This window comes from Clarias gariepinus, chromosome 5 (assembly GCF_024256425.1).
Source record: "Clarias gariepinus isolate MV-2021 ecotype Netherlands chromosome 5, CGAR_prim_01v2, whole genome shotgun sequence".
Taxonomy (NCBI): domain Eukaryota; kingdom Metazoa; phylum Chordata; class Actinopteri; order Siluriformes; family Clariidae; genus Clarias; species Clarias gariepinus.
The window spans coordinates 8,291,132-8,316,662 of NC_071104.1; the positions used below are offsets into that span (position 1 = coordinate 8,291,132).

The 25,531-nt window shown below is 38.3% G+C and overlaps 1 protein-coding gene across 2 annotated transcripts in view; it reads right to left on the minus strand.

Moving 5' to 3' along the window:
* The window catches only part of cntnap5a (contactin associated protein family member 5a), a 125,988-nt gene that overhangs the window by 45,278 nt on the left and 55,179 nt on the right, over positions 1–25,531 (minus strand). For both annotated transcript variants that reach the window (XM_053497380.1, XM_053497379.1), the window contains exons 4-7: positions 12,176–12,323; positions 4,403–4,606; positions 3,192–3,376; positions 1,796–1,939 (exon numbers count right to left, since the gene is read on the minus strand). In XM_053497380.1, the coding sequence (XP_053353355.1) occupies positions 1,796–1,939; positions 3,192–3,376; positions 4,403–4,606; positions 12,176–12,323 (681 nt within the window). The remainder of the gene's footprint in view (positions 1–1,795; positions 1,940–3,191; positions 3,377–4,402; positions 4,607–12,175; positions 12,324–25,531) is intronic.

Genomic DNA, 25,531 nt, shown 5'->3' on the forward strand with positions numbered 1-25,531 from the left:
CTGAAGCAGAAACAGAGCCAAGTCTCATGTCAGATTACACGCCAACGGGGACTGGCAGAGGGACACAGGGGCCGAAAGTCAGACGTATTTCTGTCCAAGAAACTATTTCAGTGTTTATGTTTTGTTAAAACCGGATTTCAGGTTTAGTTAGAATTTGGCTCAGAAGAAGATCTTTTTATATTAATAATAAATTATTATGATGTATTTCTAATTGTGGAAGTTAAGTAACTACTGTACCGTAAGTAAATATTTTGTGTTTGATTTTTTTTATCGTTACCAGAATATTTTTGATTTTTGTTTAATTTTATAAACAAAATCCCAAATATGTAGTAAACAATAAAATCCTCAGTGTTAATTTGACCTTTTCAGAGTTCACAGGATATGAAGGATGCCTATATAAACATCTAAGGGTGTGTATTTTTCATTTGAAAGGGTTTTATTTAAATCGTTGGGTTGAGTAAAACTACAGTGAAGCCATGACGGTCCAAGGGTCCTAGACCAAAGTGATGATCTACTGTAGGTGAGATGATCATACAGCAAAAAAGGGAATGAGTAAAAGAGAGGAGAGAGGGTTGAGTCAGAGGGATGGAACCGCAGAGGAGAGCAGGTGGTCTGGATAAATGTCAGCAGCACTGCTCTGCTGAGAGCACATCCGCAGGACACGAGCTCACGTAAGCGTGAAAAGGTTACCGGTACCTCATTGATCCCAGATCAGTGAACTACAACCTCGAAGGACCTTCTCGCTCCCAAGTTTAACCAATCTGACCAGCTTTTAACTTTCTCTCTCTCTCTCTCCTGCTCTCATTTTATTGTTCCTTCTTTCTGCTTCTTTTTTTCTCTCAATTCATGTTTGGAAATAACTTCATTTGCTTTTTAGAAAGCCAGAGGGACAGTTCAGATGTTCCACTGATTGACAGCAAAGGATAATTACTGCAGGAATATGAGTGTCTGGTGACCGGTAGAGTTAAAGTCAATGTTAATTTAGGATCAAAGGGAGTAAATGGGATCGAGCGATGTAAAGCAGATGTTCCAAACGTTTCAGAAATGGTTTGCAACCATTCCGCCAAAGCGGAAAGTGCGAACAATTAACTTAAAGAGAAGATGGATGAAATTAATGGAAATGACATTCGATGGTGAAAATAATACCACTGCTACCATTTCATGTTTTAAGTATTTGGCTATACCTTAAAATGACATTGTATACAAATACATATACTTTAATATAAAGTCGTTCCTCCTTTTGCAGCTATTACAGTTCCCACTCTTCTTGGAAGGCTCTTCACAAGATTTTTGGAGCTTTTCTATGGAAATTCGTGTCCATTCATTCTGTAGAGCATTTATGAGGTCAGACACTGATGCTGGATGAGAAGGCCAATCTTTCCGCTCCAGTTCATCCGAAAAAAAGGTGCTCGATGGGGTTGAGGTCAGGGCTCTGTGTTAGGGCCAGTCGAGTTCTTTCAAACCGAACTCATCTCTTTATAGTCCTTTTTTATAGAAAAGAAAAGGGCCTTCCCCAAAATGTTGCCACATAGTTAAAAATATTGTTTTGTCCAAGATGTCTTGGTATGCTGAAGTATTAAGATCGCCCTTCACTGGGGATAAGGGGCCTGATTGATTGCAATACCTGAGTTTATTGATTAACAGGTTTGGCCAAATACTTTTGTCCATATAGTGTATGTGTACATATACTGTACTGTGTAATATATATATATACATTTTTGTTCCCCAAATATCATAACTCTACTCGTACAGTAGAACACACTAGAACGCCATGCATTATGATAAGCAGCCTTACCACAGTGTATATCTGAGGTTTGCGTCGCTTGGCCAGATCGATGACGTTCACGCCGTTGTAGTAGAGATTCTCCACGCAGCCGTGAAAGTTCCGCCTGAGGAACGTTCCAGGCTTTCCCGGTAGCGGGATCCCACCGAAGCTGAGCTTTGAGGACAGATAAAAAAAAAAGAATCATCTTAAATTCGCCAGTTCACATTGTGCAGTATATTATGTGTCTATACAGGACAATCCAACCAACAGCTCACAGTAAAATGTTTTCAGTTTTAAAAATTCTGATTACAAACCCTAAAGGGAACCTAGAAATTGAAAAAAGAAAAGTCTTCCAGAGAAGTCTCGCTGTGACTCTCTCTCTCTCTCTCTCTCTCCATCTCCAGATGCGATTTAAAGTAAGCCTGACAGAGTTTACAAAAGATAATCAAAAAGAATAGACTGGAAATTGCCAAGCAACCTGGCAGAGCTAAAATAGATACACCGAGAACATCTGTGTGTTTCACTACAAGAGTGTGAATATTACTGTACGACGAAAGCAACAGAAGGTAAAACGCACAAGATGCATTATGATTACGACCCAAAAAATTTGATTTATTGCACATATTCTCACATCATAGTTACCATGCAAAAAAAAGTCACATTTTGTTTAGATTTCGGTTTCGTATATGTTTCCTTTTTTTTTTTTTTTGTGTCGATCTCCTTCGCGTTACTCCATGTACCATGTTGCCATGTTAATTGTGGATTAATTTATAGAATTCTAAGACTTACATTTTTATGTTTTCTGGTTGTGCTTCTTTAAATTGTGGCCAATAAAATGATAGAGAGATGATATCTTAATAAATGATAATTGTACATGTTGAGATAATGAGGATATTGTTGTTGTTTTAAACAAATTGTACTTTATGATATAAGTAGATTATTGTTTATATAATTAAATAAAATGTATTTATTAATTACATTAAATACTATTAATGAAATTTAGTTTATGGAAAAAAATGTTTTAAGATATTTTGATGTAATGTTTTTGTTTGTATGTAATGTTCATTTTTTTATATATATTTTTTATTCTGCAGCATCATTAAATATGTTTGAATCCAACACTGCACGTACTGTATAACGATTTAACTCATGCATCATAAAATTGCAATTTTTAATTCAATCAGAAAATCAAATATTATCATTGACATTATATTTCATTTGCTCATTTAATGTAATTTATAAGTAATATCTCTATGTACACTCTTTATGTTTTTGATCTTTTTTATCACAGCCACTTTTGCACATAACTCTACAGTAAGTATTCATCTCTCCTTCACACACTGCTGTTTTTTTTTCTTTTTTAGGCACCTACGTACAGCGGCTTCGCTTCTGCAGTCGAAAGAATGGAAAGGTCAAGGAAAGCTACCTCGTAGTCAACCTCCAGAGAGTCTCCGTCCCCTTTGGTCCTGAAGTGCTGCGTGTGTCGGTCCAAGGTGAAGTTGACCTGCTTGTTAAAGCGCTCGATGAGCACCGAGTGCCAGTGCTGGTCATCGAGCAGACTGCCCAGTGTGACCACCATACGGCCACTGCTTGACCTGACCCGGGTATCATCTGGCACGGAGAGATGGAGGGAGAAACAGGGAGCACTGCAGGGTTAGAATTATTCTTCAAACGCGGTTAATATGTGGACGACGCAGCGAGAGGATGAATGTCGACAAGCTCCAGTTAGCATCAGGGCGAATGAGAAAGTCAAGAGGAGCAGGAACAAAGCAACACAAGCAAAGTGGAAGAAACCATTGAACCAGTACGTCTTTTTTTTACAAATTGTATTATTTATCTAAAAATAATAATCATTCTTATAATCCAAGAAAGTAAGTAATTTATATGTGACCTGTTGCTGTAAATAGAAAAATCTTGGATGTCCTGTTATCCTTGTTCCCCCGAATATTACCCAAGATGCTCATTAAGCTTCATTTCGCAAGAAATAAAACACTCACAATAAAAGAATTAAATAAAAAAAAAAAGAATAAAAAGTCCCTAAAGGTTTGAACACATTTTCCGACGATGTTTAAATAAACACGAATATTTTATTAAGACATACGGAGACACTCACACTTTTTCCCCAGCCAAGAGTAATGAGCGACACACATCCCTCTCCTTCCACAGCTAATTGCAGCTTTTTCCTCCAAAATAGCAGACGCATTAGCTCGTGTGAAAGCTGCAAATCTATATTTGCTGTCTAAATTTCACAACAATATCGACACTGTGTGAAAGCTGAGACTTTATTTGATTGAGAAAAAGAAAAAACTGTGAAAACAGGCTAGAATGGAGTCTTCTGTCCTACAATATGGTTTCTACACAATAAGTGCACTCTGGACAATCCAGCTGTGAAATCTAAAGTCTATATGCTTTTATCCTGATTGTCTATTAATTGCTCACGGGTTGGGTTTATTAACTAGTAAGTAAACACTTTCGAAAATATATGAAAACATAATAATGATAATAATGATCCATAGCTTCTCAAAAAAAAAAAAAAAAAAGGTTTAAGAAAGACCAGGTCTCGGCACCCTACTTTCGGATGATGGCGTGCGCTGTGTTAACCCTTCTAACAGTAGTTGTTGAGCAGCTGCTCCTTACCGAGGTTGAGGTGTAAAGCTAGTCTCCCTCGGTGTAGCTCCAGCGTGATGTAATCTCCTCTCTGGCCCTCGCCGTGCAGCAGGACGCCCTCGGTTTGCCGGCTCTTGAAGCGCAGCGAGATCACATCCTTCACCGTGCTCATGGACTTCTGGTTAAACCGGTACAGCAGAGAGCTTCTGCCGTCAAAATCCGCCACGTACGATTCTTAGCAGAGAAGGGAATAAAAAAAGCAAAGGGGAAAAATTATGCTTCGCAGTCAAACCTGATGTGGTTTTAAACATAGTATACAAATCTTTCTCTATTACATTAGAAGAAAATAAGCTTGCTTTTCCATTCACAAGATCTATAAAAGAAGTCTCTGTGGTGTATTCCAGACATGATCCCTTTGTTTGATGTCGTGCCCCTGGAATAGCGCTCGGACCATTTTGGGAATTCTGGCATCCGTCAATTTCCTCCCGCTTCACTTATATTTAAAATGTTCCATTTCAGTGTCTGTCATTTTCAATGCAGATGAGCTACCCCCCTTTACAGCCCTTTATAAAAAGGCATTTTTCTAATGAGTCCAAACAGAATGTTAAAAACTGGACTGGACTTGTCTAGTCTGAAAAGTGCTTAGAAGTTTAACCAGAAAACCAGTTATTCCCTGACTTTTGTTTTCATCTTAAATGAAATGAAATTATAACAGACAGAATGTTTAATTTTGCTCGTTCTATATCCCGGCATCAGTCAACTATAATTCAATAAGAATCAAGTATGAGGGGTGTTCAAGTCAAACCTTGACTTTGAATTGTATAATTGTATAAATTGTAAAAGTCTTCCTTTATTTCTCTATATAATCCCCTAATACACTAATGCACTTATCCCAGTGTTTTACTAGTGCTTGGGTATCATCATGGTAGAACGTTTTCTTAGCCATGATCAGACTGTCTAAAACTCTGGCCTCCCAGGAACTCCAAACATGTGGAAATGGCTTGGAGTGAGGACAGGACTGCACGGGGGATGTGACAATCACTCTCAGCCAAGTTTCTGTAATGTGCAAGGGGTGCTGGTGAATGACTGTGCGTACAGTTCCAACAGACTGGTTAATCTCATCCACAAATAGGTGACAAGTTATCCACTGATAGTCCATCGATTTTCATGGATCAGTTATAAACTATCCTCCCATGCATGAAGAACACCTGGTGTAATGCATGAACCTGAACTTGTCCTTTAAATGATCTAACTTTGCTTGGTACATCATGGCCTTCATCTGCCCCCCAAGAGAAAATCTGATGTCTCTATGTGATTTAAAAACATACAAGATAAACTAAGTATGGAAAAAAATGTAAGAGAGGTTGATAAAAAGCGGTAATTTCAGGTATGTATGGAGACTTTTGGGTGACACTCTATGTACAGTGTTTTAAAATCTAAATCCAGAATGCCCATATTGTATATCATGTAGGTGAGATTTAAACGGACGTGAACGAGAATGCTGTTGGAATTATTAACTTCAACATGTACTTACCTTCATCCTGAAGGGCAGATTTGAAGACTTTGAAAAGAAGCGTAAGAGTTATCTTTGAACTTCAAGTCGAACATGCTAAAGTTTAATCACGGCTTAAGCCATGGCCTATCAAAGATGTGGAGTTCCAGTTGCTGTCTACAGAAGGAAGCGAGTGCCCACTGGTGCAGGAAGCGACATTCTTTTAGTGCTCAGGAGCAACTCAAGGTGACACCAGTCGTGCTGATTTGGGGCTGTTTTTAGCCCTGTGAAGATGTCAGGATTATGGAAATCCCAACATTTAGCTAGCATTTTCACTGTTCTCTAAAAAAAAAAAAAATGACCTAGAAAAATGTAGATCAATACTGTGTTTGTGGCAGATATAACCAATGGTGTATGTCATCTAGGGCTGTAGAACAACACTGGTATTGTGGTGCGCCATCAATTCAAATTAATGTAAATGTTGTTATAGATAATGATGATGATTTCTTTCCCCAAATTCAAGCTTGGGCTAGGATTCCCATCTTTCCGACGAAATCCTTCCTTCTGCATTCTAAAAATCTATGATTGGTTAGATGCTTTACTGCCTTTAAAATATGAGCAAATCTGCACCCTTTACGCAGCCAACGAAACTTTAAAGTGAACACTGGTGGGAGAAAGTTGTTCTTATTGAGTTTGATAATCAGGAATGAAAGCAAAATTTATTTCCCGGAAACTCAACCCATCACCTACTTATACATAGGTCTCAAAAATACATTTATTTCAACAAGAAAGAAACAATCAGATCAACTGCTTGCACAGATAATATTACCTACTTATATAATTACTGAACAGGTTATTAAATTAGATCGAACAGTTGTTTGAAAGTTACACAACCCTTCACTCTCTCTGGCCGGATCGGGTCAGTATTCCATAGGTACCACATACGTCATGAAGTTTTGTTATAAATCGGAACTCAGTAGGATCAGTCCTTACAGTATACATCACATGTTCAATCAAGTTTGTTATGGAAAATCCAACCAAGATATAATAATTAAAGTCATGATCCAATCCAGGCGAAGCTTATGGCAATGTGTTCACTAACACTATCACATTCATTTCACTTTTCACTCAACATCACTATACAGGAAGCTCTGTTTTGGGAGCATGTTTGTAAGTTGGATTTGTTCTTAAGTCCAACAAAATGTGCAAAAGTCTTAAGCCCCGCTCATTACTTCATATTTTGCTTTTAAAGTGCCTAATATTTTTGTGTCTTTTAATACAGTAGGTCTCTAGGCTTCCGGAAAAACTTGTTTGGCTCTTAGTTGTGGCAAGTTTTTGTCTCCCATTTTCAGCCCAGTTGCTGTACCTAAGCAGTTTTACTAGAAGGTTTTTTGTTTGTTAAGCCACATAATAACCAATGAATCTTTTAAGCATAAAAGAAAAAAAAACTTTAAACATTGAACCGGTGAGAAACAGGTGATTTTGATGAAATATGATGATCATTAGTAAACTGGTGGTGCTGAATGCTGAGTGGTTGGGACAGATGGAAGATAAAATAAGGGCTACTGAAGTTTTTATATAACCAAAGTTTTTACATTGTACATTGCTCCTATTTCTTAAATTTAATCTACATCATTTTATGTAAGGAAACAAGGAGTGGCTAAAGACACAATATGATTGCACAAATACTTTTCAGCATTTCTGAATGCATGGTGCTGCAGATGCAACTTGTATCCAGTTAAACGCAATGACCTCAAAAGTATAAGCTGAACGCAATTAAAATCTCTAACAATGGATGCAACGGCAAAACACCCATGAGTCTCATTTTCCCTGACAGGAAGACACTCACAAGCTTATACAGCGCTGGCCATATGTTCATTAGGCAAATATGCTTGTTTGGATGCACATCTGTAGTAGATCACTTGCTAAACTGGTCACACCTACCGTCACAAATGGCGACCAAAACAACACTAATGAGAGTTGCTTTTGTTAAATGTGACCCATGATATCATGCGACAGCTACTGACAAAAAAAGAAGAAGCAAAAACTACTACAAATGAATAAGAGTATGAATAGCCTTAACATGAAATCATTACTGGGTTTTCTCACAAGTGTTCCAGGATAATCCAGGGTTTATGTCGACTTCATCAACAGTGTTTCTGGAATAGACATGAATATCTAAAACACACACACACACAACCACATACAGGCTCTATGTCCTAAGGAGAAAGCTCTTCTGAGAATTGTGCTCACAATTCTTAATGACCTTCCGTCAGCTAGACAGTGATGTGATCAACATTAGCCATAACATGGACTGCATCGTTATTAGAGATGGGGGAAAATAGATGCAGTTACATATCACAGTTCTTTTGTGTTATACCTCATGTCTTGCCACACTGTCTTCAAAAACAATAATAAAAAAAATCTATGTTTGCATTTGAGGTGTTGAAATTTTGCATTCATTTATAATCCTACAGGTGGCACACTCTAAACTATTCACACATTGGCAGACAACACAGCATCTTGTTCGGTAGAAGCAAATTATTTACACAGAATGTTGTGCACTTAATTACGTGTGTGTGTGTGTGATGTGATGTGTGTGTATACAGTATTACCCATTTTTACAACCATGGTAGGACCTCTGGTTAACATTCGCAAACACATTCACACACTACAAGCGATTTGGGAACACCAGTTGACTTAATCTGCATCTCTTTGGACTGTGGGAGGAAACCGGAGTACCCGGAGGAAACCCACCAAGCACCAAGGGGAAAACATGCATACTCCATGCACACAGACCCGAGGCATGAATCGAACCCAGAACCCTGCTGGGAACCCAGAACCCTGCTGGAGATGCAAGGCGACAGTACTAACCACTAAACACTAAGCCGCCTTACTTACAGTATATGTGCATATCAATTAATATCAAAAGATAGAATATCATCGAAAAGTTGATTTACTTCAGTAATTCAATTCAAAAAGTAAAACTCATATATTACATATATCCTGATATAGTTCAACGATTTGTTAGCCTTGCCAGCTAAAATTCCGTATCTCGAAAATTAGAACACTGTGAAAAAGGTTAATATTAGAGACTAATTGTGTCACACTCTAATCTGCTAATTAACTCAAAACACCTGCAAAGGTTCTCTGAGCCTTTATATGCTCTCCCAGTCTGGTTCAATAAGCTGGCTGTTCACAGAGTGCTGTATCCAAGAACATTAATGGAAAGTTGAATGGAAACAAAAAAATGTGGTATAAAAAGGTGCACAAGCAACAGGGTTCGTGAACCCATTCAAGGATTTGGTGGAATATTTACATGGAGTGGACGGCAGCTGGAGTCAGTGCTTTAAGAGCCAATATGCACAGACGTATCCAGGACATGGGCTACAACTTGTCACAATCCTTATGTCAAACCACTCTTGAACCAGAGACAACATCAGTGGCGTCTTACAAAGGTCAAAGGGCTAGGGACAAAAAGGACAGTACTGTTGCTCAGTGGGCCAAAGTCCTCTTCTCGGATGAAAGTAAATTTTCCATTTCATTTGGAAATCAAGTTCTGGAGCAAGACAGGAGAGGCACAGAATCCAAGTTGCTTGAGGTGCAGCGTTTGTACAGTCAGTGGTGGTTTGGGGAGTGATGTCATCTGCCGGTGTTGGTCCACTGTGTTTTATTAGGTCCAAGGTCAGCACAGCCGTCTACCAGAAAGCGCTGATCCCTCTGCTGACCAGGTTTATGGAAATGTTGATTTCATTTTCCAGCAGGACTTGCCAAAAGGACTAATACCTGGATTAAAGACCATGGCATCCCTGTGCTTGATTGGCCAGCAAACTCGCCCGACCTAAACCCTGTAGAGAATCTAAGGGGGTATTATGAAGAGGAAGATCAGACTCGACAACACAAAAGGGCTTAAGCCCGCAGAAAACCAACCTGGGCTTCCACAACTCCTCAGAAGTGTCACAGACTCATATTGATGCAGTAATTCAAGGGAGTCCCAACCAAGTGTTGTACCAAGTGCTGTACAGGTTCATACTTTACAGTAGTCCAACATTTCTTTGTTAAAAAAAAAACCTTATTTTTTTTTTATTTGGTCTTAAGTAATATAAAAATTTTCTAAGAGAATGAATTTTGGAATTTCATTAGCTATAAGTCATAATCATCAAAATAAAAAAATACACTAGAAATATAACAAAGGATATTCAGGTACTCTGGTTTCCTCCTACAGTCTGAAGATATGCTGACCAGTAGACTGACCAGTGTTACCAAACTGCCTGTAGTGTATGACTGGGTGAATCAGTGTGTGTGTGTGTGTGTATGTGTGTGTGTGTGTGTGTGTGTGTGCTTTTGCCCTGAACCATGCACACTTAGTTTCCTCAAATAAGCTCAAGGCCCACTCTACAGTATATAGAGAATAGATTGATGGATATTATATACTTCACGTAAAGTCAAGGTATACAGTAAGTCGTGTTAGATTTTATTTCCTGACTCATAGAAATATGGCTTTCTCACTGAGAAGCCATGCGTCCTTCATCTATTCATCTTCTGACCTAGAGAACAGGGCAGAACAACAGGAATGAACTGGTGCTTTTAAGTCTTGGCCTGTTTTCACAAGTGCAAACCTCCAGCAGCCCTCTGAATGGGCATTGATTTTAAAGGCGTGTGGGCACAAAGCTGATTTCATATGACTGATTTCTCTTATAAATAAGCACTTCTATGTGTTTTTTTTTTTTTTTTTTTTTTTCCTGGAGTTTATGTCTTAAAAATCACCCCAATAAGAATTAAACAATAAATATTACATTGTAAAGCAGTATTATATTAAAAGGAGCCCACGTGATGGACACTTAAAGCCGATTTCTAATAAACAAAGCCAGGTACTCTGACAGAATAATCTGCTGTCGCTTCCGTCTTTAATGCTTAAACGTTCATCATTGAACCAGACCGGATATTTTAAATGCAATGCGAAATAAAGTTTAGTATTATTACAATCATAAAAGTACAAACATTGCTATAAACATAAAACCATAAAACCGCTATAATAGTCATTTAAAATGTAACAACGCGTGCTGAATTTTAAAGAGATTTATTTCGTCGGATATCAATGCTGTTTTGAAAACTAATTAGCTTTTGAGTTTATTTAAACTCTGCACGGTTTTCTCCTTGCCTGCTGTAGATGTGTCCTCAGCCTGGAATAAACACTTTTGTTACTCTTATATATTGTAGGCTTTTAGTCTCCTTTTGTGGCTTTTACAAATATTAGGATTTAGAAGTTTTCAGATTCCCTGAGATTCATAACTTGGTAATGTACAGACGCCTCTTAAATGGGACAAGTCAGGAAATAAATAAATAAAGGAAAAACAAATCTTTTTTCAAAAACAAAATATATGTAGAGGGAATTTTTTTTTTTTTTCAGTCACTAGACAACGGTTAACTACAGGAGCAAAATAAACCTCATCATTAAAAACAATCTTGCATTGCAATCTTTAATGTAAATGACTTTAAGACACATTGATTTAATAATATATAATCATTAATGATGGCGGAGCAGCACGGTGGTGTAGTGGTTAGCACTGTCGCCATGCACCTCCAGGGTCCAGGTTTAAACTAAGTACTACGGGTGTGTATCTAAGTACTGCAAAAGTTTCTTTAAACTCTGTCCAACTGGTTTTGCATGGTGGTGTAACAAATTCTGGCTGGACTGACGGGCAGAAAGAACCATTTCTGAGACTGGTTTCAGGTTTTCCATGGTATGAAATGTAAAGATATAAAGTAAAGTAAAGAATTTCTTACAGGTACCTTCACACATGCTTGCAAACAGTTTTGCAATAAAAAAACACATAATTACTGTAATAATCATCATCATTACTTATAAATCACTTTTATATTTATATAATGCATAAACATAGTGTTTAGACAGACACTGAAATGTAACAACTCCCAAATATTGTGCTAAAGTGTGATAAAAACATAAGGTTTAAATTCAACTTTTAAGCCCAAGCCTTCTAAACAAATCATAGATGAGACCAAATTACTGTAACCAATCATAACGCAGAAGGCACGGATTTTCAACTGGTGTTAACTTTCTTAATTGATTTCCAATTTTTGTATAAAAACTTAACAAAGAAATAAACAAAAACAAGCGGAATTGTGACCCTTCTTACCCTGAACCGTATGTACTGTACTCTCGCGGAGGAACATTACAAATGAAATAGAGAGCTTGCTCTAAGCTTGGAAAGACAGTAGGAAGTGTCTGACTTCAAGTGCTGTCGGCGAATATAGCAGAAAATCATATCAATCTTGCATCAGTTACTCACTGTACGCGCAGCCGTAGACGTCGATTCTCAGTCCGATTCTGCCACTGGGGTTCCATTCGTGAGGAACAAATTTTAGAAAGCGGGTTCGAACGGGTTGGCTGAGTTTGTGATAGACTGCGGTGTCGGAATTCGTGTTCCCCACCAATCTCTGGGAAGAAAAATGAACAAAGGAATAGAAACAAATAAGCAGATTATATATGGCTTGGTTGTACGAGGTACATTAGTTACCATGCATTTGCATTTGTCTTTAAAGCAGCACTTCACACACAAACTCCTAATTAAGTCTCATTTTTGGCTCATTTAGTGCTGTATTGTTTCCTAGCTCTGAACTTAATCCTTCTGTCAGTCTGTCAGGAAAAAAAAAAAATCTATACTGTAAATATATCGTTTTAAGTGAGACGTGATTACACAGCAATGTTTAATCATTCGTTTGTCTGCGAGCTGTCATGATAATATCGCAGGGTTATGAGTGACCTTTTAAGTAATGGGCCGTTTTAACTCTTAACGATCAAATATGAAGCTCGTGAGAAAGAAGGGCTTGATTATTAACATGCAAGAATATTGAATGCACTGGGCTGTTTATTTAGCTCATATAAAGTTACAGCTTCATCCTGGTCAGAGTTGCCCCAGTTTAAATTACTCAATGTTTTTATTTCTGGGAACAGAAGCAGGGAAATTAATTATAAAATGGCTGCTGGGGGAGAAAAAAACTGCAGTAGCAGGTGGGATTGGGCATCAGGGTATACGGGATTGGACAACATCGGTCCAAATGATATCACAAAGGGAGCAGAGTAAAATATAAAAATATACATTATTAAACAAAAATGTCATGTGGTTAAATATGGGTGCTTTCCCACTTGGTACCATGTCTACTGTAGGTATGACTGCTTCCTCCTCCAAACTCCTTCACTGACCCGGTTACACATTAGTCATATTTTACACTTGCGTATTTAGAGTTGAATTGCAATCCAGGCAACAAGCACAAAGAGACAGACAGCATTGATGAAATTGAGTTCTATAATTTTATGATTTTTTCGAAATATTCCATATACCGTGCCATGCAAAGATCACCTGTGTGGACTCAAGAAGGTAGTTCCATCTGTGCCCGGGCATGGTACAGAGTATTTACATTATCCAATAGTACCAGACTTTGGGGACAAGTTTAGTCGTGGTTCTTAAGATAAAAGCAATTTAAGTTATAGTAAATATTTTAATGTTTACAATTCTTACCAAAATAAAGGTTTAGGGTTATTCCTGTATCTTAGTTTTATATCCAACTAACACAACAAACCTAATTATAAATTATATATAAAATATTAGCACAGGGTGTAGTGGTTGGCACTGTAGTCTTGCACATCCAGGGTCGAAGGTTCGATTCACACCTTAGGTCTGTGTGCATGGAGTTTGCATCTTCTGTTTGCATGTGGGTTTTTCTGGGTACTCTGGTGTCTTCCTACAGTTCATAGACATGCAGATTGGATGAACGTAGTGTGTGCGCGTGTGTGCCCTGCGATGGGTTGGCACTCTATACCCAGGGTATACCCTGTCGTGTCTGTCTTACCCAAAGTCTTATCTTGCGGCCCTGTACAGTATTAACAGTATAGAAGATGAATATGGCAATTGATCAGAAGGTAATAAGTTCAAATCCCAAAAATCACAATTCCAAAATACAATTTAAAGGTACTAAAGATAGACCCTTGAGGGTTACCATTCTAGTCCCCGTAACACACATTCCACCATTATAAGTGAGTTTTGCATAAAGAAAGGAGTTGTCTCTTTCCTAAACACTAACTAAACCTACCGAGACCAAAGTGCACTTACTAATAAGGATATTTCAAAAACAAACGCTATAACAGTTTATATAAATGGCAACCTATTTTCGTCTGTTAATCCCCCTAATGCCTGGTGATTAGTGCTTGAGTCACTCTACACAAATACAAGAACAGATTAGGAGAAACCCACATGATTTAAAGTGAATCACAGACTGTTAAGAATTCATGAAAATGTCAACTGTTTTTCTGAGCGTCTTTCACACTGCCCGATGAGAAAGTGAGACAAATAAATCATGCATAATAATGCAGGAGAACAATATCGTGAAGCACACTCCCTCAGAAATCTGCTGTGCCACCTACATTGTTCTGGTGCCAGCCATTTTTTTTTTTCTTGTGGATTTGTGTGAAGTAATGTTTAGGCACACCACAGACAAAACATGCATGGTTTTAGAAAGCTCTAAATTAATTTTGAGATAAGTCCCCGAGGGTTTTATTTTTGTAAAGATGAAAAGACATCATGAGGAATATTAACCAAGTCAGTATTGGGTGATGAAGAAGACTGTGGCTTAGGAGCTGCGAGAGTTAGTGTTTGAATGAAATACAGCTCGGAGACAGTCAGGTTTAACTACAGAAGTGATTATAAACCGAGTACGCTGTGTTCAGAAGTCACTTTTACATCAAGCTTAACGACAATTCATATACTGAGAGATGAGCTGTGTCCACATAGAAAGGAGATAAGAACAAAAATGTACACTTGAGTATTTAAACCATAAATCTGGCCTTGAGTGGTGCTTGGAGATATAAGAGTGAGTTTACCCCTAGACACTTTTTTAACCCTAGACCACTTTCTAACTTTCAAAAGTTTTACTATACTGTACTGTAGATCTCTACATGTACCAAATAAGGATGAGCCATGGGTAGTCATACAGCAAGACTTACCGGGGTGTATCGGGGTCCTGTAGTGATTCAGAACTTGCCAGGAGGGCTAAGAAATTTGTGGTAGAACTACAGTTTTTTTTATGACTCATAGGGCCGCCAGATCCCAATCCCGTGATGACTTTTCCCTTTCCCGTGATGATTTTAAGTCAGAGCATTTCATTTAATACGTGTATGAATACATAGCTCCTTGCAGCCCAGTATAGAACTATTTGTAGAAAAAAACAGTCAGTATCCACTTGTAAGATTTCCCGCACATTTCTGTATCGTTTGCTTTATCTCTGCATTCATACAGCAGTTATTCCGTAGATAACACTGTAAGAGTGTGTTTGACCCAGGATAATGAAACTGTAGCGAAAATCCGGAAAGTGGGAACTGGGATTTAGACTTTCTTATTAAATACATAAATCTGACACTATAAAGTTATTAACTTGCATATACTGTACCTATTAGCCATAAGCTCAGTTTTGTATAGGTTTGCCATGTGACACTAGGGTGACTCTGGCCCCTTGGGTCATGACTCACTTGGTGGTTGCTCAAATGGTTAAGGCTCTTGGTTACTGATTGGAAGGTTGGGTGTTCGAGCCCCAGCATCACCAGGGTTTGACACTGTGGAGCCCAACTGTGGAGCCCTTGAGCATGACAATTACCCCTATCTGTTTCAGGGGGCACAGTATCCTGGGTGACCCTGCACTCTGACCAAATCGTCCTAACTGGGCTCCGCGAAAAAGTCATGCTGTAAGGTACATGTGACAAATAATCTAATCTTAACTTATCTTATGGATCAGACTTGTTTGTCTGGTGTATTCCATAGAGTCTTGGTCAGACAACCATGTTGACGTTGCCTGCCACACTGGGTGTTTTGGTTTTCTACAGTGATCTACATTGGAGGGATCTGACCGGACCGTCTGGCTTTTGGTTCCCACAGGCACAAATGAGCCATGGGTCCTCATGATCCTGTAACCAGTTTACTGCTCACTCACTCACTCATTTATCTTCTACACCGCTTTATCCTGTATTCAGGGTTGCGGGGACCTGGAGCCTATCCCAAGAGGCTTAGGCCACGAGGCGGGGTACACCCTGGACAGGGTGCCAATCCATCGCAGGGTACACACACATACTATACACTCACACATTCATTCACACACTATGAGCATTTTGGGAACACCAATTAACCTAACCTACATGTCTTTGGACTGAAGGAAACCGGAGTACCCAGAGGAAACCCACCAAGCATGAGGAGAACATGCAAACGGGATCCTGAGTGCAGGATCTAGGCGGCTTGGATGGCTGCAGGACATTAGGGTAGAGTAATCTTTAATGGGACAGCTAGAATTTAAGAACTGGTATCTTTCAAACACAAGACTCTTAATAATTTTACTGTTAAGTGCAGACTGTACTGTGTATTCCATTTTTATGCTTCACGTTCACTGTAACTTCATTAGGAACAAAATATTTTTTTGGTAACGAGGACACCGAGCCAAACTCGACATATTGGAGTGGGCTGAGCTTGCACACAATGCACAATACTAAGGTTGTCAGTTGGCAGATTTTTTACACAATAAACTCGTCATCGCGTGTCAGACAGAGAGTGTCGGGAAAAAGGTGTGGAGTTTGTCGCTCCGCAACCATATGTGGAGAGTTAAAGTAAGATTTAATTGGAGTGGTCCGCGAGCGGTACTGACGAGTCGCACACACCAGGGGGCCGAAGAGAAAAAAAAAAACAAATATATACTGTATAATGCTTTCAAATAAGAGTAAGATTTGTCACGTTTTTACGTGCATTATTAGTACAAACACCATAATATCATATTTCCTTACGAAACAATACAATAACACACATTCTAAAATACTGACAAGCTTCCAAGCTGTTATATATTTATTTGCATTCATTTTAAATTAGGAATAACGGGTAGAGAAGGAAAGCGGCTGAAACGAGAGGGGGAAAAATACAATTTTAAACGTAATTTACTCAGTCACAGCCTAAAATGTGCTCCATTTGTGAAATGTGTCTCTGATGTTTATGACAGAGAGGCCAATTTAACCGAGGCCGGTGTTTGAAATGAATAAATGAATAAACATTCCCTGGTATAACAAGCTGGAGGAAAAAAAAAAAAAAAAAACACAGAGACACTAGAGACCAAAAACAAGACGATTACCTTGCTCTCCCATTGCTTCTGCAGCCTTTTAAATTATTATCCGTATTATTTTAAGAAAGCTGACAGAAGGTTCATGAGTGGCCCAGAAGAAAAGCAGTCACCCTGTCATTCACAAGTTCGAGGGCTGATGATGCTGTGGCTGGAGGTTCAAGGGAGCTGACCATGTGGGTTGGGTTTGGGTTTTACAGCCTCTCGTCTATCAATCACAGTGACAACAGTGAATGATAGGCGTCTGTCAGCTCTAGCAGACGTACTGTACGTAGGCATACTGTATATTGTCCATGTGTGTTACACCACCCACGGATGCTTCACAAGCGAGCAGAAGCTGCAGTCGGCCGGCTCCGTGTGCACGATAGCCTTTGACCTCCGCGGCTAGTAAATGTCGTGTAACAGAGGTGAGCGGTCTCATAAGTGACGATTGGTCACAGCTCATTATTACTGATATATCTGTACTGTACATTAGTGGTGTTCATTACGTTGTGTGACCAATGTACTGTGTACTCGGAGCTCGTTAAGAAAAGTGCCTTCAGTAACAGTTTCTCAGTGATGCCTACAGCAATCTGCGGTAAATTCAGAAAAAAAAAAAACATAACTAGTAATACTTTGATATCTCTTCTATATTAAGAAACTGTAAATACATGTACTTTTTTCCCGTTTCTTATTTGCAACATATACAGAAAGTGCCACATGTTCCCCCTTACGCGCTCCGCGTTTTATTCACACCCGCTGTATGGTGTTTCTTCACATTTTGCTTAACATATTCAGAGTGACATATTTGCTCAACATATTCCTTGTGGTTCCTGACTTTTCACACACCCTGCGCATTTCACTAAACCTACACAAATATGTTTCTATTTTCTTTCTAACCCTGCCTTGGCATCTGCCTGCAAAGGGCACATCAGGTAATAAGCCAGGTTACGAACAATATAAATGTAAGACGGGCTGCCTAGTAATGTCTGCAACCTTTCTAAGTCTAATTTTCTCATGTAACAAAAGTTTGTAATCAGAAACTGAATGTAAAAAAGGTTGGAGTGCTCTAATGCTTTATACTTTATACGGTTGGCACTCCAAGTGAAAAGGTAGGCGGGGCATCTTTGGTAGAATTGGAAAATAATCATTTATTTTGAGAGTAAAAACTTCCTTTATGTCTCTATATAATCCCCTGATACACTAATGCGCTTATCCCGGTGTTTCATTAGTGCTTGAATACCATCAAGGTACAGTAGAAAGGTTTCCTAGCATGCCAGAACCATGATCTGCTTCATGTCTGAAACGCTGGCCTCCCGGGAGTTCCTTCAGTGGCTCAAACATGTGGAGTTGGCTTAAAGTGAAAGAATCATGTGTTTCACCGCAGTGGGTTTTGGGATCGTCGTTCCAGGACGTACGGACCTTTTAAAAACGTTTGCACCATTCAAATGTTTTACTGCGGCTAGGAGTCCCATCACGTACTGTGCTTGAAGTCTTCTGTAAATGTCAGTGGGTTTTATCCCATCACTCATGAGATATTTTATCCTTAAATTCCTGGCTTGACTTAAATTCCCCTGGTGTGTGTATGTGTGTGTGTGTGTATACATAGAGTAAGCCAAAAAAAAAAATATATACACACTTTATGGAAGAGAAAAATAGTATGATGCATATTATATTAATTTAATATTAATAATATTATTATATTATTAATATAATATTATCATATACAGTATATCAATATATAACTTATAGCAAAACATTCAGTATATTTTATTTCCTGAATTTTTATATATAGAATAAGCCGAAAATGTATATATACACACACACACACACACACACACACACATGCACCCCTGTCTGGCCTCCTGGTAAAATGTGAAATATACACTTGCTGCCCCTTTAAAACCTTGGTTAGTTACATTAAAGAAACTGTAAATAACCTTTGCTGTACTGCCTATTATAGATAAGAAGAATACATATATATATATATATATATATATATATATATATATATATATATATATGTTCGTATATAATGTACGAACAGTTTAAAAAAAGGAAAAACTTTAATTATAACTTTATTGTTATAATCTATATATTAATATACACAGTATGATGATAATATTATAATAATCCTATTTTTCTTTTCCTGAATATATATATATATATATATATATATATACAGTGGTGTGAAAAACTATTTGCCCCCTTCCTGATTTCTTATTCTTTTGCATGTTTGTCACACTTAAATGTTTCTGCTCATCAAAAACCGTTAACTATTAGTCAAAGATAACATAATTGAACACAAAATGCAGTTTTTAAATGAAGATTATGTTATTAAGGGAGAAAAAAAACTCCAAATCTACATGGCCCTGTGTGAAAAAGTAATTGCCCCCCCTTGTTAAAAAATAACTTAACTGTGGTTTATCACAGTTAAAAGTTCAATTTCTGTAGTCACCCCCAGGCCTGATTACTGCCACACCTGTTTCAATCAAAAAATCACTTAAATAGGAGCTACCTGACACAGAGAAGTAGTCCAAAAGCACCTCAAAAGCTAGACATTATGCCAAGATCCAAAGAAATTCAGAAAAAAATGAGAACAAAAGTAATTGAGATCTATCAGTCTGGTAAAGGTTATAAAGCCATTTCCAAAGCCTTGGGACTCCAGCGAACCACAGTGAGAGCCATCATCCACAAATGGCAAAAACATGGAACAGTGGTGAACCTTCCCAGGAGTGGCCAGCCGACCAAAATTACCCCAAGAGCGCAGAGACAACTCATCCGAGAGGCCACAAAAGACCCCAGGACAACAACTAAAGAACTGCAGGCCTCACTTGCCTCAATTAAGGTCAGTGTTCACGACTCCATCAAAAGAAAGAGACTGGGCAAAAACGGCCTGCATGGCAGATTTCCAAGGCGCAAACCACTTAAGCAAAAAGAACATCAAGGCTCGTCTCAATTTTGCTAAAAAACATCTCAATGATTGCCAAGACTTTTGGGAAAATACCTTGTGGACCGACGAGACAAAAGTTGAACTTTTTGGAAGGTGCGTGTCCCGTTACATCTGGCGTAAAAGTAACACAGCATTTCAGAAAAAGAACATCATACCAACAGTAAAATATGGGGGTGGTAGTGTGATGGTCTGGGGTTGTTTTGCTGCTTCAGGACCTGGATGGCTTGCTGTGATAGATGGAACCATGAATTCTACTGTCTACCAAAAAATCCTGAAGGAGAATGTCCGGCCATCTGTTCGTCAACTCAAGCTGAAGCGATCTTGGGTGCTGCAGCAGGACAATGACCCAAAACACACCAGCAAATCCACCTCTGAATGGCTAAAGAAAAACAAAATGAAGACTTTGGAGTGGCCCAGTCAAAGTCCTGACCTGAATCCTATTGAGATGTTGTGGCATGACCTTAAAAAGGCGGTTCATGCTAGAAAACTCTCAAATAAAGCTGAATTACAACAATTCTGCAAAGATGAGTGGGCCAAAATTCCTCCAGAGCGCTGTAAAAGACTCGTTGCAAGTTATCGCAAATACTTGATTGCAGTTATTGCTGCTAAGGGTGGCCCAATCAGTTATTAGGTTCAGGGGGCAATTACTTTTTCACACAGGGCCATGTAAGTTTGGATTTTTTTTCTCCCTAAATAATAAAAACCATCATTTAAAAACTGCATTTTGTGTTTACTTGTGTTATCTTTGACTAATAGTTAAATGTGTTTGATGATCAGAAACATTTAAGTGTGACAAACATGCAAAAGAATAAGAAATCAGGAAGGGGGCAAATAGTTTTTCACACCACTGTATATATATATATATATATATATATATATATATATACACACTGTATGTACTGTATAGTGTCTGTAACTGTCTAAATTTGACCATATTCCCAGGCTGCCACCAACATGTTGTTGTTAAAACTGCTTTTAAAACACAGAGGAAACACTAAGTCTACACTGCCTATGTCACTCCTTCCATCACGTACTTATATCCTCTCCTCTGTGATATTGTGCTATGCCCATGTATGATGAAATATCTTCCTTTTCCAGAATTACCTCTCTTCTTCCACACTGGGGAATACAAACACAACAATACATCCTCCAAGTTACCTTTGCCCCTGGGCACAGGCGACGACATACCAGGCTCAGATGCCGCGTCCGTGTAAACAGCTTCCCCTGAACGCTTCATTATCCCCCTTCCCGTCTTTTCCACCTAGACCGGTTTCGTCAGTCGTTTACGTCCGATCCTCTGGGTCACGCGTCACTTTGTCACCGCTGTTAAAGCTTTTTATGTCGCTGAAGACTTGAATGAGGTGAACGTGCCCCACGAGGGGAGAAGGTAGGTCAATTAAGGTAATTTGGTGCTATTGGGGAGGAGGAGGAGGATGTGGTGGAGGAGAATGTTTGCGTCAAAGATCAGAGCTTGTACCGTAGGAAGAGTACAACGGAAGAGTGAAACAGGCCGAATCAAAATAACCGACTAAACTGTAGTGTGTTATATCGCTTCGGATCGTAACACCTCATTGATCGGATTCGGCCTCATTGCCAGAAGTAAATGTTACAATTACTGACCCTTCTATATTAGGCCACAAATAATTATGTTTGGTAAGAAAAAGACAGCAATGTGCTTATAACCCAGGCAGCTGTGAGTAAACAAAATGCAAATGATTTTGTGGAGAGCCGCTCTGTTTAATATGCTCCTGTGGGCTTTCTAATGGCTCCCTTTACTTCCTCAACATGTTTTTTCAGCAAAAGCTGCGAGTTCATCCAGATAATAGCACTCTCCGAGCGACAGATGTGACTAAAATAGCTTGAAATCGGTGCGACGCTCATACTTCTTAAAAACAATTTGCAGCTAGTTTTTAAAAATCATTACTTCAAGAAAGCAGAAAAAAAAAGCTTTCATCTCTGCTAGAATTAACGCTAGTTCGTCTCCTTTTCTTCTGTTATTGAACTAAATCGATTCCGAATTAAACAGATTGTAAGAATAAAGGGTTAAATGAGCTGCTATTAGTCACTGGAGAGAAAGACTCGAGTGTGTGTCAGAAATAGAGAGTTAACAGCAGAGCTCAGACAGCGTCCCCAAGGGACTAAACTGTCTCTATCTCTCTCTCTCTCTCTCTCTGTGTCTGTCTACCTGTCTTCAGGCTTCTCCATCTCCATCTTCTCTCTTATTGTCTTCATTAAAGATTTCTTCCCTTTTTCATCGCTGACTATAATTTAAATTGAGACAAATGTAAATGACAACAGCTTTTTTTTTTCTTCTTTTTTTAACTACAGAGAAATATACTGCAATACAATACAAGGCTTTGCATAGCACAAAGATGCACATTGTCACAACTATTCATAGGAAGTAAAATAAAAAAAAACTGTAGGCATTGTAGTAGTAATGGGTGTCTAAGTGTGCATGTGTTTTTTTTTTATTTATTTTTATTTTTTGTGTTTATTCACTTTATGTGTAACCAGGCCAATCTTTTCTCCCTCTATATTTATCCACCTTCTCTTTCCCTCATTTCCTCATGCTTTTGTCTCACATTCCCAATAGTTATTGCACTCCTGACCCTGAGAACCATCAGAGTGCATGTTTTTTCACTTCTGCAAAAAAAAAAAAAAGACAAAATGTCTAAAAGGACGCGGGTGATGACTCCGTCACACAGCATTGGCATTGTGGGAAAATTAACGCCCGAGGTGATTTTTCTCAAAGCTATTTCGCACGTTTGAGCAAAACCCGAACACATTAAATTGCTAGTCATTTTTCATATTTGTGCCTCCGTTGACAACCAGAAAAATTAAAAAGATGAGGTATTTGATTGTGTGTTACAGACAAAAAAAAAAAAATGGACAAAGTAAATGAAACCTGTCGGCACATCATGTTTACACACGGCTTTATTTTTTCAGGCTTAAAAAAAAAAAAAAAGAAAGAAATTCACATACTGTAGACTGTAGACTCACGCCTGTCCTAATGACTAAATTTATAGCTTTTAAATTATAGCAAGATCAGCTACAACACTAACACCGCCACCAGAAAATCTATCATTCATGTCTCCTAGTTAACTATGAGGTCTGTGTGAAACTAAAATGAGACTTCTTCTGGAACTCATTTTTTTTTGTCAAAAAAAAAAAAAAGCACAAAATCTCAAACTTGTCTCATTTTAAGTTTCAAAAAAGGTCTCTTCAAGCTCTAAAACATTTTTCAAAAATTTCTCCACTTTTGTATCTCTTTTTAGTCTCATGCAGAGAAATCGGAGAGCTCTCTATATATGGACTCAATCTATTCTCATCCCAAAAACTCAGAAAGAGCTCACTGAATTCTCAAGGATTTTTGTATTTTTCTCAGTGATATCTGACTTTATTATGCACATAATATTTTAATGATTCATTTTGTATTGTATTGTTGTAGGATGACTGAACAGATTGACTGTAGACTGCACCCTTCTGGTATGAACCAAATGATATGTTTTGTGAATAACATTCAGATTAGGCTAATTTGAGTTCCCAAAAAATAGGAAATGTGAACACATAAGCAGAGACTCAAATACATGGTCCTCATTTTAATGGATGTTTCATGCTTGCCCAAAACAAAAATTTAACTTCTAAGACATTTTAAACAGAAATCTATAATTAATCAAAAATATAACAAAAAAAAAGAAAAAAAATCGAACAATATCTTGGGAATTAACAGCATTTACATAAAGCATACAGTACACATTAAAATAGCTTATTACTAATTACTATAACATTTAAACATTTAGTCAATCATGTGAGACAACACATTTGCAACACATTTAATGTCATTTTGACAACAAAGTAAATAAATCTACCCATCATTAAACAACGCTGTATAATTGTTCCTTCATTTGGCTTTGAAGTGTAGACCATTTTCTCAACTTAAGTTCTGTTATATGCCTTAACAACATTACTATGCAATCTCTCACCAACAAACTGTTCCACAAGACACATCTCATCAGCCTAATTACCTAATTAATGTTTTTGTTTGTGTCCAAGTGAGAAGAAAAGGAGCCATTAATAACAGCGAGGTTATCTCCATTTCATCTCAAGGATGACTCCCGTCGCTAAACGTCTCGTCTCACCTGTTTCTCCTTGTGTATTTTAGGAGAAACAGGCCAGAAATGTATGAAACTAAATAGAAACTAAACTAAGGTTAAAATGAGAGCTTAGTTTCCAGAGCTACAGAAGAGCGCGCTTTGAGCAGTAAAATTTCCCTCTCGTATTCAAGTGTTGGACTGTGTCCTTTGTCCTACAAAATCATAAACCTGCACTTACGTTCATGAGCCGCTCCTGCTCTCAATCTAGTTAGCACTGTCTGGTTTTATGGTATACGATTGTGAAAGCCTAATTATTTAAATTCGCGCTATCTGGAGTTACCCAGAGAAGGACGGGTTCCTTTTTGAGTCTGATTCCCCTCAAGGCTTCTTCATGTTGTCTTTGGAAGCTTTTCCGCCTCTGGCTGGCTCATTAGAAATCTAAATATAAATCTACATCCAGCGTTTCGGTAAAGCTGCTTTGTGACAGCGTCTATGCTTCAAAGCTTAATACAAAGGAACGGAATTGAATTGTAATAATAAATGTAAAAATACACACTCAGGCAGATGCCACTCAAAACCGATGTTATTGTATATAGTCATATATGTGTATAGTGCATCCTGAGCCACGTCCTGAGAATCAGGTACTATAGGCATGTGTTTCTGGAAGTTTTATAATGGATAGGACAAAGAAGCGGACTTAGGATGTTTATCGAAAGGGTAGGAAAACCTCTGCCATGTGACGAATATATATATATATTATATATATATATATAAAACTCTCTTTAAGGCTGTTGAATTGTAGCTGGTCTGAGAAAAGGCTCTTGTTCCAAATTCTAATAAGTGCTTCTCTATTTATTTCAAGTATTCCTGCAGCACTCCGGTAAACACCAAAATAGAGAAACAGGTTCAGGATGTTCTGAATGTTCACATCTGTAGGGTTAGCCACTTGGTTGCCACTTAAAGTGAGTTTTAGAAACTTTGTTTATCCACATAGTTGCTGCTTGTCATGTGCCATGTCCATCCATCCTTCCATCCATCCATCTAGGAACCTTTGTAGTCCAACTAGGGCCAATGGTGATAACCACTGTATTGATTTCCATTTTACAAACATGGTAGGACCTCCGGTCAACATTCACACACCCACACACACACTACAAGCAATTTGGAAGCGCCTGCACTTCTTTGAACTGTGGGAGGAAATCAAAGTACCCGGAGAAAACCCACCAAGCACAGGGAGAACATGCAAACTCCATGCACACAGATCTGAGGCGGGAATAGAACAGAGCCACTGAGCCACCGTGCTGTTGATGTGGCATGTAGATTTTTCCAGTCGCTATTAAGTAGCAATCGTGAAATTATATAAAAAAAAAAACACCAACAATAAGTTTTATCTTACAGTTTTTGCAGATAAACCTGGATTAGCCAGTTACAGTAACATGCCATCTTTTGATGTGACCCAGGTGACCTTCCTGATG